This window comes from Copadichromis virginalis, linkage group LG14 (assembly GCF_057382275.1).
Source record: "Copadichromis virginalis isolate Kocher_CV1m ecotype Utaka linkage group LG14, C_Virginalis_male_GT1.1, whole genome shotgun sequence".
Taxonomy (NCBI): domain Eukaryota; kingdom Metazoa; phylum Chordata; class Actinopteri; order Cichliformes; family Cichlidae; genus Copadichromis; species Copadichromis virginalis.
In genome coordinates this window covers 8,632,044-8,648,475 of record NC_140631.1, presented here as the reverse complement: position 1 = coordinate 8,648,475, position 16,432 = coordinate 8,632,044, and the positions used below count along the sequence as shown (strand labels likewise).

At 41.4% G+C, this 16,432-nt stretch overlaps 1 protein-coding gene across 7 annotated transcripts in view; it reads left to right on the top strand.

Annotated features, from left to right (window-relative positions):
- The window catches only part of LOC146693364 (eukaryotic translation initiation factor 4 gamma 1-like), a 37,694-nt gene that overhangs the window by 9,375 nt on the left and 11,887 nt on the right, over positions 1 to 16,432 (top strand). For 4 of the 7 annotated variants that reach the window (XM_085479187.1, XM_085479191.1, XM_085479190.1 and 1 more), the window contains exons 5-12: positions 1,327 to 1,359; positions 1,892 to 1,912; positions 2,401 to 2,595; positions 3,859 to 3,961; positions 10,482 to 10,621; positions 13,699 to 13,791; positions 14,237 to 14,321; positions 15,316 to 16,317. In XM_085479187.1, coding sequence (XP_085335313.1) covers positions 1,327 to 1,359; positions 1,892 to 1,912; positions 2,401 to 2,595; positions 3,859 to 3,961; positions 10,482 to 10,621; positions 13,699 to 13,791; positions 14,237 to 14,321; positions 15,316 to 16,317 — 1,672 coding nt within the window. Of the gene's footprint in view, positions 1 to 1,326; positions 1,360 to 1,891; positions 1,913 to 2,400; positions 2,596 to 3,858; positions 3,962 to 8,442; positions 8,569 to 10,481; positions 10,622 to 13,698; positions 13,792 to 14,236; positions 14,322 to 15,315; positions 16,318 to 16,432 lie in introns of those variants that run through there. The other 3 variants (XM_085479192.1, XM_085479193.1, XM_085479194.1) reach the window with 3 other exon arrangements.

Here is a 16,432-nt window from a genome sequence, read left to right as displayed (position 1 = left end):
CATAATAGCAATTGTATAAACACACACACAAACACGCCTTTAAAATTTAAAGGCGTGAAATTGGACGGTCTAGTTCTGATTAGCGTCACCGCTGTCTCGGTGGAGTTTAATAAACTCGGCCGTCTGCTTCTTGCTATCTAAAATATAACCAGACACTGGTGTAAATTCTCGACTGTCTCATACTTCTGTTTAATAAGTTTTCTGTTTGACGTTTAGTCAGCTGTGTGAAAACCAAGGAGGAACCCACCGGGGGATTAATAAAGTTTTATTTTATCTAATCTAATAACTTTAATCTCAGCCAAACCGATTTACTCACGAACAAACAAAACACTGAAAAAAGCCCAACAATAACATTTTTAGGTTGTCTAAGTGACTTGTATATTACGTTTAACCCGAGCAGCGAAACTCCGCGGTGATCTGAAAATGATGTGCCGGGAGTTGTGCCGTTCTCGGCCGCATCAGTAACCCTCGAGCTCCCGGCTAGCTGTCGAGCTGGTGGGTAGCAGACGCCTCTGAAAACGTCGAAGCACTTTTGCAAATATGGGATATCTTGATAAACCGAGCAGATATTTGATGTTTACACAACTACTTTCTCGCCTGAAAATATGTTAAAAGTTTATTTTGTGACCCAGAAAGATTAGTATGAGTAATTTTAAAACTTAGTAGCGGCCGCCATTGTTGGAAACTGGAGTTTGGCTGGGCCGCGCTATGAATTCTGGGATATGGTAGTAATTTGGACAGCCTTCGGCGCGTCGCTGTGACGTAATCGGTCTACAAATGCGGCCTCAGGAGGATGCAGCCCATGAATTTGGACATGTCCAGAGTATAATCGCAGCCTTTGCGGTTAGAAAATTGCACTTGATCATGTCGCGATATTATCGCAAATGCGATATATCGTTCAGCCCTACTTAGAATGCCTGCATGTCTGTTTGCAAACTTTCCTCCAGCTCTGTGAAATGTAAACAGTCACTGTGGTCTTCATTACATGTCTTATGAAGTATTGGAGCTTAATCTACATGATCTAAATTCTTTTGTTTCTTACTGCCCCTGATTGATTTGAGTAAATGCAATCAGCTTAAAGGCAGCTTGATTTATACATTAATATCAGATCTATAATATTTTGTATGTAGCCTTGTAAAAAAAATTAAATAATTAAAAAAATATATATAGGGCAAGCTAAGAAAAGCACATGCTATGACAGCCATTTTCATATGATGAGCGCCAGTTGGAAACGTACAGAACTGAAATAACCTGTTAGTGGGGAGTGAAGCATGGAGTTTGAGCTTTTGTCTATAATCTCTGTCCTGTCTGCCTCTCCTCCTCTAGTTTGCCCCCGGGCCCCGGCCTATACATCAACAGGTACTAACAGCACAGCTGACTAACTTGAGGGTGGGAGGGGAATTTCACCCATTTTAATGCATGTGAGAAGGCCAAGATTTCAGGAATAAAATGACCACAAACTGGTGGTTCCTGATTCAGAGACTACATGATAATATTTTTAACATTTTATGTTTATTTTACGTTTATGTAATTAACATTGCCCAATAATGCAAAATTAACTTGATGATAACTGAAGTTAATGTTTTAAGTAAATATTGAATTTACTGTGACAAAAGTTAAATTGCATTTGGGTTATGCTTTATAATAAAATGCATAAATGTTGCACCAACATTTCAGAAATGCAGCTAGGCCTGATTCACTGGGATTCACTGTTGTGCCTTTTATCTGCATGCTGCTTGTTAATTCACTGCTTAGCTAAGATCGGGTGGTTTCTGGGCGCTTTCCTCTAACTGATTTTCGTGCCTTCTTTTTCTCACTCTTTCTCTTGCCACCTTCTTCTTGCTTCTATTGAATGTGTGTCTGTGTGTGATCTGTGCTTGTGCTGCTGAAGGGAAGCTTCAGATCGCTACAGGTAACTCAGGTTTTCTCTTTCCTCACAGTTTTTCCCTCCACTTTTCCCTTCTTTCACCCTCTGGAGGAGTGCATATGTGTGAGCCTAATATTTGGCAGTGTTGTGCTTTGTTGGCTTGGTGTCATTTTTCTGGCTACAGCAGTTAGCTCCCAGGCCATCAGCAGAATGTCAATGAGGAGGCTCTGAATGAACCAGCATTAGCTGCTTTATCTCTGCTGGCAGACAGGGCCAATATGTTTCCAGTTGGAGTCGAGCCACAAATTCATAAACACACTGTGAGCTTATTATTAGGCTGAACAAGCTAGTTTCCCTGGGTCCAAGAGATAAAATAATGCAAAGGGCATTTATTCATGTCAGAGGTTTCAGAGAGGTAGCAAATGGTCCTGTTTTGTTTTTCTTTCTTCTCTGTGGTCCATCACACCATATTTCTTCTTGTCTTTTTCACAACCCACACTTGCTTCACCTTTGCTTTTCTACTATCTTCTTAGCCCTACTACCCCAACAGGCCCAACCTGCCTCCCAGCAGTGGGCCAAGAGGTGTCCCACCCAGCAGTGCTCCTCGGTCTGTGACCCCCACCCATGTCTACCAGGCAGGCCCTGGCTCCCAAATGATGATGATCCCCCAGCAACAGTTGCCCTTTCCCAGTTCGCCACAGGGACCTGCCTACATCATACAGTCACAGGTAGGGGGCACAACTTGTGTGTGTGTGTGTGTGTGTGTGTGTGTGTGTGTGTTTATTATTTTTTTGTTTGTGTTTCTGCTAGAGGTTTTCTTTGTATTGTATTGTAGGGTCTATATCTTACAATATAAAGCTCATTGAGGCAACTGTTGTGATTTGGTGGTGCTATAAAAATAAGATTGAATTAAATTGAAAATATAGGTTTGTTAGCTCTATTAAAAATGCATTAATTTTTTTATTAGATACATTTTGTAAACCCTGCATCCACAAAATCAGGCTTAGTGACTCAAACTGCTCAAAGTGGTTAATGGTGCAGAGGCATTTGTAATTTTGTTGCAGAAATGACCAGGATTTCTACTTTGATTACTCAGAAAATGTGGTCTGGTCTTCTTATCCAAATGTGTGAAAATGTGCTGGTGTCTGGAGATACCCATTTGCAGCTACTTGGGTTGTAGAGGTGCTTCTCATTTATAAATAAAGACAGTTTGGTTTCTGTCTGTTTGCACATCTTAAGGACAAAAAAATGTCATTATTCAATTATATTCAGACACAAGAACACTTCTGAGGCGAACTGTCTCCTGCCGTACTACATTTCAAAGATGGCAGCCTTGTATAATGCACTAACCTCTTTTGAGTACCAATATGTCAAAGTCCTGAGAAAAGCACCTGAGTGTATTGATTTCACCTTATTTCATAGCCAGTATGTATGTAGTATTTTCTCCTCAACATACCACCAGAGTTTTGAAGCTGTGTGTCACATAGTTTAATCCAGCCACATAGTAACACGCATACTTCCAAAATGCGAACGGTGTCCCATTTCACAAAAATAGAAAGCAAGTGCACAAATGCAAAAAATAGAAAGAAAAAGGAACAGGAAAATGTAGCAACATTACAGCGGTAATGGATTGCTTATTTGGAGAAGTAACAAAAAAGCAGATTACTTTTTTCATTACATTAGTTTTGCAATTCAGATCCCTCCCAACTGTAAAGCATCATGGAGGGATCCTTATGGTTTGAGGCTGCTTGTAGTCACTGAGGGAACAACAAACCAAAGACTGAAGGCAGAATTCTTTATAGTTTTTATAATATTCAAGTTTTAGCCCATGTTAGAGGTTGGCACGAAATCCTTGTAATTCCAAAGTGTTCACATTTTTTTTGCTTCTACAACTTTAATGATCTATATCTGTATCTAATGATGTTTTGTTTTGTTTTTCTCCATTTATCTTCTCTTCTATCTTCCACCCGCTCTCTGGTTTGCCCCCTCAGTACCGGTCACCAACCTACGTTCCCACACCTCAGCAGTTTCCAGTCCCAACGGGCACCCCAGGCTATTACCCAGGCACAAGCCCTGCAGAATATGGTACTTACGGTAAGAGGTTTTACCTGGAGTCTCATCTGTGCCACTCACCTAGTAACAAGCACCATTCTTACACTTGGCAAACTAAATCAGTTGGAGAGAAAAACAATTATGAAGATCGATGGTACACTTTGTAATGAAACGCAAGGACAAGTTGCAACAAAATTTAAATAGGAAGGGTGAGAGGAGAGGAAAATGTTAAGTGAAAAAAACACCACCCAAAATAATAAATTCCTTTCAACATACTCAAGGAGCCCTTAGAAGCAATTAAAGCAATTAAACAAAAGTATATCTTAAGTATAGATAAAATAACGGTAGGAAAACACCATATAGTAAAAAGTCAATACGTCTACTAAAATCAAACGGAATAGAGAAGCTTCAAAAGATGTGTTTAAAGACTGACTTTAAAGATGGTAAGACTGTCAGAGTAGTGACTGTGCCGTGGGCAAGACTTCGAAAGACGCGGGGCTACTTGGCTGAAACAAACAGCTGTTATAGTAAGAGCAGCATAGGAGGAGCATCTCAGTATGGGAAGGAGTGGCAATGTGAAGAAGTTGGAGAGAGATGGGAGTGCAAGATTATCAAGAGACTTGAAAGTAAGAAACAGAATCTTAAAAAATTAATGCAACATTTTACAGGAAGCCAGTGAGCTGTGTAACATGTCATTAAATCCTCAGTAGTTGCTCACATCTTGCACAGTGATCAGCCTTTAGCTGAAGTCTTCTTTGTTTTGTTTTGTTTTTTTTTGTTTTTTTGAGGAATCCTGACTTGTTACTCTTTCAGTGTTTGTCTTCATGTAAGTGTTTACAAGAAAATAACCGTTTTCCCTTAATAAACTACACGCTTCTGAGATTTCTAATAATTACATTCATCTTGTCCCCTGCCACCCACTCATTATTTATGCATCTCTTTGTGCGAGACACTTCTGGCTAACATGAAATGAGAATGAACAGGAGTGGAGTATAAGGTGTTATAAAAAGCAGTGACAATTTTACAGACCGTGGGAGAGAGAATAATCAGGAAAGATGACCTTCTCTCAGCCAGCATGGACCATATGACCTTAATGAATAGCAGTTACAACTCGCACTGTGTTCCTATTGATGGGTGTGGCTGCATTCCCCAAAAAGTTTAAAGTTGCTGACTATTCGTGTCAAAGTGGTTATGTACAAATGGGCCCACAACAGCATCCTTAGAAATCTGCACTTAGCAATAGAGGTAAAATTTATGTATATCACAGTATAAAAGCCTTCAATGATTATATTTAATACACACAAAAGTGTCTTCATTTTACATTTACTCATAGTCCTTTTGTTCCACATCAACTGAGTATAGCTGCAACGGACACATTTATTGCTGATCATACGTGCTGTGCCTCCATCTAGTGGTAACTGTGTGTCATTGGACCATAAAACCTAGTGATGCCCTGAAACAAACTTGCTGACCTCCTCCTAACAGGCATTTGAACTATGTGTTGTCTTTGTTGAACTGAATGCAGAGGCCTCAATGCAGACCTGTAAAAACACAATCCTTCCTATGAGACTGCTCATAGGAAGGATTCCACTATTTGCTCTTGAATGTGGAGTATGTGTATGTTGGGTTGTGCATGGGACAGTTAAACTGTATAGGGCTGAAGGTCTGGTGGACTTGTGCATTAATTTATGGGAAATTCACATGTTTGGCATATATAAATTTATATTTTCAGATATTTTGCAGTTCCTTTCTGAACAGCAGTCTGTGTGCGTTTGACTGAAGGCATATTTATACCCACCACTGTAACCCTCACAAAACAAACAAACACACTCTGAAAATGGTGTTACAAATGCTATTGCGAGCTGCTCTTTGGTGTCATTTTGGCCAGTCGTGGACCTGTTCACTTTTGTAGCCTGGCACACTGTGTTGGAATGTATAATCATATTGTTTTTTTCCCACTGATATCATAACAAGGGCTCAGATCTATCCAAATTACACAGAAGAAGATGTTGTAAAGGCATGAAAAGCAGAGACTTTCTGGAGAAACTTTTGGTAACACACACTCTGCAAGTGTGGCGCACCCTTGGCATTAGGGATGGGTATCGAAACCCGGTTCTTGTTGAGAACCTGTTCCCACTGTTTCAATTCCTTGGAATTGTTTGGCATTTTTGCAAACGATTCCCTTATCGATTCCAGTCGCCCCGAATGACGTCACCACGTTGCGGAGCGTCATTTACCTGGCAGGAAACACGGGACAGTGGTCTTGTCACATTTGGTGTGTGATACAACCAGTACGGTGACCATAAACAGGCCATTACATTCATGTCTTTGCTTATAAGAGAAGTCAGTGTGGAAAATGTGCCAGTGTTATTTATTCTGTGTGAGTTTTGCTACTGTTAACATGCATTTTCAGGATAAGATCTTTTTAGTATGAGTGGCCTTAAATGGTTAGATTTGTTTTATGGACAGTTTGTACACATTGGCCTAACAAGCAAACAATCCCTTGATCGGTTCTGGTAGTAGGCACACATACCTTTGGGGTTTTGTCCCCCTTTTGATTAAAGGAGCAATCCAAAGTAACTTTACTGGTCATGAGAAAAATTTAATCAGGAGAATACACTAATCTCAAACTTCAGATTACAGACAAGAGAATGAATTCTAGTGTCCGTTCAGGATTTGACATGTCGATGTAGTCTTGAATGATATCAGCAAGTTCAAACATATTCTTATAGTTTAACTGTATTCCTACACCTCCCTGTGTCAGTGGTAGCACAGGGTGGTGTAGCAGGTTTTTGTATTGCCTGACAACAAGAAAACGGAGTCAAAACCTCCTGGCCGACCAGAGGCTTTCTGTGTGAGGCTTCCATGTTCTCCAAGATTTCAAGATTCTTTATTTGTATAACATGCAGTGAAATGTGACCTGATACGCTCCTCAACTGTGCAAAAAAAAAAAAAAGACAGACAGACCTTTATATACAGTGAATGAGTATATACAAGGTTTACACATGGGTTTTCTTCAGGTTCTCTGGCTTCCTCTTGGCTATTTAGGAATTCTGAAGATACTATAGGTGGGGATGTTAACATGTTAGCATAATTGTGTTTTGTGTTTGCCCTGTGGACTTGTAACCTCTTCAGAACCTCCCTAATCACACACATCAAAGGCCTATACCAGCGGTCCCCAACCCCCGGTACCAAATGACCGGTCCGTGAGTCATTTGGTACCAGGCCGCGAGAGTTGAGGCTCAGGTGTGAAATGTATGGTTTTCAGGGTTTTTATCGGTTTTCAGCGTTATTTTGTTATCGTTTTTATCGTTAACTCTGTTTTCCTGGGTCTTTTCACGTGTGTTATGAATAAATCTTCTTTTTTTCGGTACCGGTACTAGTTTTATTTTGTTGTATTTATCCGCGACACCTTAAAGGCCGGTCCGTGAAAATATTGTTGGGCACAAACCGGTCCGTGGTGCAAAAAAGGTTGGAGACCGCTGGCATATACAGCTTCTATAGCAGCTCTTCTATAGGAGTTTGAACAGGATCATTTTTGTCTGCCCAAACAGTCTGACAATGCTTTACTAGATTGTAAACTTCTGTGGAGTTTTAGTGATGAGTGAATCTTTACAATACTTAAATGTGTGGTCTGAATACTGAACCCTCCCACGTCTTGTACAAACCCAGATAGTTTGACCCTAACAGAAACACTTCCCATTCTGTACTGTTGACTGAGATGGCACATAAAAGTGCATTTAAGTGTCAGTCTGCACCACAGCAGGGCTACAGCTCATAGGAATGAGCTGTGTGGCTGTTGAGCCTGCTGATTTCATGTTTATTATGAATTCAGCAGGCATAATTATTTATTATGAATAAATAATCTCCTGCGTGTCTGTTGCATCAGTCATTCTGACAGTCCCTTGGCATGTCGTGAAATCAGATGGCACATGACATAAAATAACTGTCTAGTGACTGTAAGACATGGCTCTTTAAACCTGGTTGCTGAGGACCTTGACTTCACTGCTGCTTGCTTCATGAAGATGTCTTGAGCCAAGAAATGGATTCATGTGTGGAAGTAATGCTTTTTTTTTTTTTTTTTTTTAATAATTTTTGCCCTCTTAAGCTCTATGCTCATCATAGTTATAATCCCAGAATATCATTTTGCCTCCTTGCAGCCATCTATGTGGTGGAGTGTTTCTTAAAACACACATACATAGAAACAGCCCTACACACACACACACACACACACACACACACACACACACACACACACACACACACCAAATCCGTTTGACTCTTATGTGTTAACCAAAGATCAGATAACATGCCTGTGGTGGAGAGATAGAGGAGTCTTCAGGGAAGTCAGAGCCACTTGGAATGGCACAGTTTAGTTTGTCTGCCACTATACTCAAGAGGAGGGAGGGAGGTGGGGAGGAATCAGCAAGGTCAGAGGGAGGAGCAAAATGGAGACACGCTGGAAGAGGGAGGGCTGAGGACTAAAAGAAGTCATTCTGAGAGGGCACCTGTAGAGAGGACAGGGAAGAAAGTTAGAGAGGGGGTTTAAAGAGAAAACCCCCTCTAAATTGTATTTCTGTACAGTCTTTACATTCTGCAGCAGTTCAACATGGGCAACCTTGGTTCTCGAGAGCAGGAGGACTCTGAGGGTAGGTGTTGTCTAGACGGTGTCTCTTTGCAGCCCCCCATCCCCCTCTTATGCTAAACTTTTGTGCTTTGAGTCATATCTCAGGTTTCTTATTTACAGTATTGGGATACTGTCCAAGTCTCATTCCGCCTTCTGGCTTTCTGCTTTTATGAACCTTCTCCCTCTCTCTGTCCTTCTCTCGCTCACTTTCTTCCCTCCCTTTCCATGTCGCAGGCAGTCTTCCCCCAGCCGGTGTGGGTTTTTGACTATATTTAGGCTGTGCTGCTTCTGGGCAACAATGCAGACTCAGTAATGTGAGTTAGACTGTAATGCATGCAGCAGGGGAGAGAAGCAGAGCAGGAGCTAGCTACTCCCAACCTGAATAAGAGGCCTCTTCAGTTTAGAGTTGGGGGGGGGGGTTTCTTCTTGTTTTTTTTAGTCTAAGTCTTGTAAAAGTGGGCTACACCTGATTTTGAACTGTAGCTGAGGCCAGTTACACGGCCAGGTAATGTCACTGAGTGGTTTTGTCTTGTTGACATTATTGACCAGGTATGCGAAAAGCGTTTGCTTGCTCTTTAGGAGGGTGTCACACTGGCAGCAGCTTTCTTGGCAAGTTTGTGAATGTGATAAGTATTTAATTCCTTATGAGATCACCAATGCAGAGCTGACACAGCAGACTGCTGTGTCATGGTCTGAAAATCTACTTGGCGTTCTTCTTGGTACCATGTTTGCTTAACTGTTGCATTTGGTGAAATGCTGATTTTAGGCAGTTGTTTCTATTCCAGCAAATTTCTACTGAAAGAACTTAATTGAATTATTTATTCCAAGGAAAATAAGTAATTAAAATCACCTGATACTTGACGATAATAAAGTCATAAAATAAGGAGCTGCAAGAGTTTAAGACATCTGCCCTTTTTTAAGTGCTGAAATATAATATTTCACCCTAATATTACATTACATGAATAAGTCATTTATCATGTTTTTGAGTTGTTAGAATTTTTAATTTTCCTTAATTCGTTTTATACAAAATCATTTTTCTGCTATTGGGGAAAATGGATTTGTTGAAAATTAGTTGAAAACTGTAATTGTTGTTATGGCATCCTTGCAAAAAATAGGTGTAATTTTGGTCATTTTCCATTACGATCGACTACCACCTAATGTGCATGGCGTTGCTATACCAGTGTAGCTTGTGACATCATTTGTATGCTACACGGATACCACACCAATGGAGACACCGAGGCGATGGTGTTCCTGCTGCTTGGTGTATGTCTTTTTTTGACAGACTCTCAGACCACAGTGGTTTTTTTGTGTAGCCGTTTCCATCATTGCTGGGTTTGAAAAATGATGGTTTTGATTTTTGTGAAGGAGACGTTCTCATCACACATCGTGTGACACCACTAACTAGCTAATCAGTGGCATGCAGTCTGACATCACATTTTTTAGATCACGTCAGATCACTTAGAACCCCGGCCGAGTAGGTACTAAAAAAAGTACCTGGTACCAGGTACTACCACCTAATTGGTGTTTCAGAAATCCCCAAAAAAGTCAAGGCAAGGCGAGCAAGGAGGTACTAGGGGAAAAGGGCTACAAGTTCAGTTAAATTGGTCAACACAATCAGCCTGAGGAAGCTTTAAAACATTCATGTTTAAACATTCATAGTTCAATTCAATTCAATTTTATTTATATAGCGCCAAATCACAACAAAAGTCGCCTCAAGGCGCTTCATATAGTTAAACTGAAGTGAGCAAACTCACTCTTGACACTAATTGAAATGAATCTGAAATGAAAGCAAAAATTAAAACTCTCTTAAAATATACAAAAAAGTATCTGGTAACCAGAAGCAAGGTATTTATTTAAGTGGTATGTGTTTTAAGTTGATGTGTTTATGTTAAGTCAATATGACTTGGTTTACATTCTTCTGTCTGTGATTCACAGCAGGGGCCTACTACCCTGCACAGCCACAGTTCACCCCCTCGGTCCAGGCAGGACCTGTGATTATGAATCCTGCACCTCAACAACCACAGCCACCCCCTCAGCCTGCCCAGCACATCCCTACCAAACGGGAACGCAAACAGGTACAGTCAGCATTCCTAATTCAAAAATGTGCCACACTTCAAACTCTCTGTGCTGCTTTGAGATGCATGTGATACAGGATATGTGTTTTACCTGCTTATGACTTGTGTGTATCCTCAATTACATTTGCTTTTATGCAAAATCACCACGTCTCTCTAGACAGACTTAACATAATCTTAAATAACCATATGTTATTAGCAAAAAACAATCCTTGGAAGTTATCAAAGAGGAGACACTATATAAAAAAGTGAACACAGCACTCAAACAATCCTAACAAGAAAATTATGAATGATTTCTGAAATGCTGAAGAGGGAGGTGGTCACACCCTGACGATCTTGTTGCAGCTGGTAACATGTTCACAGTATAGACATTCATGACCGTCTGATTTATGTTATCATCATACTAAAAACTACATATTACTTTAAAAAAAAACAGCCACAACTTTATAGCTGTGCAGTATAATGATTTAGGTTTTGCATATGACATCCAACAAATTTTTTTGGGTATCACATATAAAAATAGATATTAACTGTAGATATTATGCTCAGTTACGGACACGGACGAGTGTCTGCGCAGTCAAAAAAACAAGCAGGTACTTAGACGTCTACTCAGACCCTCACACATGCGATGATATCATTTAAATCACTGGGACCCGAACAGACCCATGTATAATCCCTGCTTTAAAGACATGGGAACTTAACCATGTGCTAAAGTTATTGAAAGCTTCATATTCATCATTACCAATGAAGGTCCTTGATAATGAAGGTGGTGTCTTGCAACTGGATTTGAGATGAGTAAAAAATGTTGTTGCCCTTTTGATTTCATGATATTATATTATTATATTAGAAGTATTGGTCAGCTAAAGTGTATTATTGCAGCTTTTGCACGATTTATAGATGGATAATTTATGGTCACTGGAGACATATTGTAGCATTATGAGCAAGTATGTGTGTCATTGTAATCCAGTTTCAACACAATGCAATGGGATACAGAAACATCCTTGTTGTTTCTTATGATTAAGGCTTGAATTGGGACACTGAATTCAATTTACTGATTGAAAAAGATATTAATAAACTTGTCTTCAACTTCTTATTTTGCATAGCTGAGCTGCTGTACAATGTATTCCCTGATTTAACAGAATGTCTAGTGTTCCCCCTGTGCTCTAATATGGCCCTCGCCTGGTATGTGGTAGGTCTCTGTGAACTCAAGCCCCTCTAGTGTCACCATCCTTTTACATCTGAGACATCTGCAGTAATGCTTACATATGACTGAACAGTGTAACCTGCTGCTTTTCTCAGTCTGAAAAGTGAGTGATCCACTGTACGTGATCTATGAGACACACAAAATGTGAAGCTCTGGTTGCAAGATGATAAATGTCATTGGTGATATCACACAAAATATCTGCTTGTAATTACATTACATTGTGCTTTGGCTGTTAATATAAAGAGGTGGGGTTTGTGTGTGTGCGCATGTGCACACTACAAGACTTGCATTCCTTGAGTTTCGGGAGTGATGTGCTTTAAAGGAGCACCAAGAGATTTGGTGTCTTGTACAGGTGTTTGTTGCTAGTGGTGTCTCCATCCAAAAATCGGATACCAGCTGACTTGCAAGAACTAAATGCCTTTTTTTTTCTCTACTCCCCTGTTTGTGTGCTCTCACTATCACCCCACGTCAAAGAGTGTTCAGCGGGGTGGGGGGTGGAGGACATGTCAGCACATAGCTCAGCTCCACGTGGCCACCAGTCTCCTCCCCCGTTTGAGCCGGAAGGGCTAAACAGTCAGCCTTCCTCTGCTGCTGTGGCACCCCACCCCCCCTTCCTGCTCCAATTCTACATTTTCTTTTCTGCTCTCAAAAGTCAGAAAAAAGTCCAACTTGAACAGAGTGTGCAGGATGACTGAACAGCGAGAGAGAGGGATTGAGGAAACGGGGAGTTTCTTATGGTAACCCTTGTTCATTTGACAACTTTTTGTTCCTGGAAACCCTCCCATTCTCCCTGCCATTGCCCCTCCTTCACACTCTGGCCCCTTTAACTGTTTGTTAGTTTCTGTGGGCGGGGGTTTGCACATTCCAAAGCGTTACAAGGCCAGTTGCTTTATCCTTTTTTTCCCTCTTCTGTTTAGCATATGAGAAACGGTCAAGTCGTGAGCCAGCGTACTGAGAGTCAGGCCCAGCCCTGCTCTGTCTTCCGTATAGCTCTTCTGTCTCGTGCTGGATTTCTATTGTGGGAGCTAAGTTGAGAAGGAGCTACTTGTTATCCACCCACTGTCCTGGGTTTTTTTTTTGGTGGGGGTTTAAAGTCCAGCCCTAAGCCAGCCAGATCTGTTACTCCAGCCCTCGGATGATAGAGGCCCACTGGGGTTTGTAGCACTCTGGGAGAGGAGTTGCAAGCAGGCTGAATCAGGTAAAGGTCAGCATGGTTGAGCTAATACTATCAAAAGTAGGTCAGAGTGCAAAAGTGTTACAAACGGTTTAATCCTTTTCTAGGAATGGCCTGTGTCACTGAAGTTAGCAGCATTTGGACTCCTGAATTCATTGTTACTTTGTGCGACTGAGAAAACACGTGTTTGTAACATATAAGAAGAGTGCAGTGTGTACATAGGAATGCATTCTGTTGTCACATCTGATTGTGTTTTGCCTTCATGTGAGCAGGCTTTTTCAACAACAACGGCTTAAAGCAGCAGTGGAATTTTGTTTCGCTGTTTAGCTTCAAGTTGGCTTAATTTAATTCACGCTCAGTCAGACAGCTTTTCTGGTGACTCAGAGGCTGAAGCACATTCAGTTGGGCAGCAGAGGAATTTGCATGGTGGTTAGAGTTTGGATTTTGTGTGCCTCAGTGAAGAAATGTAGCTTTCATTCAATGAGGCAAGCTAGTGAATAAGAGCTAAAGGGAGGACTGTGAAAAAAGACGAATGTAGGCACTACACCATGGGAAGCAGGTTTTTTTCCCCCTGCCTTTATTCTTCATTTGAAGTTAGTTTCAACTAAAGTGTTGTCTGTGTTATTTACCTGCTGTCCCTTACCCTCATCTTTTGTTCTTTTTACTTACACCAGTAGCTCATCTACTTTCTTTCCCCCACAGATCAGAATAAGAGACCCAAACCAAGGAGGTCGAGACATCACAGAAGAGATTATGTCAGGGGGCCGTAGTGGCTCCACCCCAACCCCACCTCAGGTGAGCCACAGAGCCACATTCTTAACTAACAGTACTCAGGAGAGCGGCCATACAAGCACACTGTTCGCTTTTTATAAAACTCATACACTTGAAAGTGACATTACCTGACAACTACTGCTTTCTGGGGTCCATATTAAAATATAGAAAAAATACTTTCTGCTTTATTTAACTTAAGATTAAATAAAACAGAAAGGACTAGAATTGACTCACATGCTCTGTCCATATGTTACTGCTTGGAAAGAATGCTGATTGCCATTTCCAATGTGATACACTACAATCTGTCAAAATTAAACTGACTGCCACTTTGACACGTGGCTTTTAAAACCAGCTGGGATTTTAGCCTGTTTTTTCTTTTCCTTTTTACCCCCCATAGTCAAATGGGAAAAAAATGTGTTAACCTCAATTGTAAGCTCACCTTTCAGTTTGTGTGTATGTCTCCCACCAGACATCTGGATCAGAAAGTACGTCATTGACCCAGGCCAACGGTGAGAGTGTCCCAGCTGCTACTACACCAGCACTGGTTAGACCAGGTGAGTGGCACATGCAGTCTTGAACACAGTCGATACATATTTTACTTACTACAAATTTTATAACTGTTATTTGTATGCATCCTGCTTAGCCGTTTGTACTTTCATAACCATTCTTTACTTTGAATAGGTCTTAAATTCACCTATAAAATGAAATGATTCCAGTTAATGTTTTCATCTTGTGATTACTTAATTGTTAAGATTGACTTCTACCAGTAAACAGCAATAACTGTTTAAAGAAGCTAGGAGAAAGGAAAGATAGAGCCTGTGCTATGTATGACATAATGTTTCTTTACTTTGACAAGATATCCAAAGTAACTGGGGACCAAACTTGATTCATGAAACAAGCCATCTATGTGGGTATAAGGCATGTTAAATCACAGCCTGTGGGCATAAGCAGTTCTTAGTTGAAACGCATTTCATTTTCACTGTTCAGTTGTTTGTACATATTTTAGTCTGTGTGAGCAGCTACATCGAGGAGCCCTGTGGTGAACAACAAGTATCTTGGTGAATCTTGAGCAGTCAGCATCGCATGTGCTGGGGTTTTTTTTTTTTGTCTTTTCTTTAAAACAGAACTTTTTTTTTTTGTAATTTTCCCACCTAAGGTTAAGTAGGGTTATCTGTATGGAAGTGCACACAACTGCTATCAAGCACCACTTTCAAAATAAGAGTGATGAGAATTTTCCTAGTAAATCCATGCTGCTTGGTGCCATTCTCTCTGCTGGATTTAAACATAGTTAAAATAAGTTGTTAACATCCCTGAGTGGCTCGCCCAAGTGTAGGAAAACAGGGAAGCTGGTTTATTTTGGGAAGGGGATTGAATGAGGTGTAGATATATAACATAAAAACCTTTATTATCCTCACAAAGGTGACCCGTGGCTGTGGATGAATATCGGTTTATAGGTTTTCAGAAACGATGTATTCAGTGTTGATTGTAAAACCATGAATGTGGACTGTATAACTGTGTCATTTTTTTTTCTGACTTTTGACCCTCCAGATGACAGAAGGAAACCTACACCTCCACCTGTGGCAAAGACCCCTGAACTTCACAAAGGCGACTCCATCCCTACAGAGGCTAAAACCTCTGATACGAACACTAAGACCCCGTTACCTGCTCCTCTGTCAGAAGCTGAGAACACGCCTATTAACACTATTTCTGCACTTGCACCGAGCCCTCCTGTTCCAGATGTGATGGATGCGCCTCCATCTCACAAGGAACCTACACCCCCTCCCCAGTCAGCACCTGAGATACCTGCCTATCCTGCACCCCTTCCTGATCCTGTCCCCACCTCTGCTGCACTGAACAAAGTTGACAATAAAGCACCAGAGGCGAAAGAGGAGGTGGCAAAGGAAGAGGAGACTAAAGCAGAAGAGAATGTGACGTCAGTAGACACACCCCAAACTCCTCCTTCCTCCACTAATGGTGTGGCCGAGTTGGAACCTGAAAGGCTGTCGGTCACGTTACCACCAAGTCACCTAGAGGACCCTCTGGAGTCTCCAATTGCACAGCCTGAGGAGCTCCGACTACCCAACGGGCTGCCGCTCCCAGCCCCTCAAGACCCCGAAGCGCCTGCCGTCAACACAGCTGAACGTGACGACAGCCCCATAGCTGAACCAGATGTCAGTCAGCAGCCGATAATACAGACATCTGCAAACGTCGCTCAGGCAGGACTATATCTAGAAGCCATACCTCCACCTGTTAAACATTCAACCCCTGCACCCTGTGCTCAAGAAGCGGAACCACCTCAGGCTGCACCTGCCCAGCCTGAGGTTCCAGAAACTGTTCCTGCAGCCACTCTGGATGTTAAGGAAGACACTCCAGTGCCCCAGTCTAGCACCAAGGAAGAGACTTCTTCTCCTACAGAGACCGTTTCAATAGCTGACAACACCCCAGAAAAGGTGCCCACTCCTCCCCCTCCTACAGCAGAGGAGAGGGAAGACACTCCTCCTCCTCCCCCACAGACGGTCACCTCTGCTCCTGTAGAAACTACTATGCAAGGTTAGTCACTTCCCCAAGTTTGATTTATTTTAGTCATTTGTTTCTGCTTTCTACAAACTGAGAATTGAGTCATCCTTAGATTTTCTGTCAGATGCGGTATTTTTGAGCTCATCTG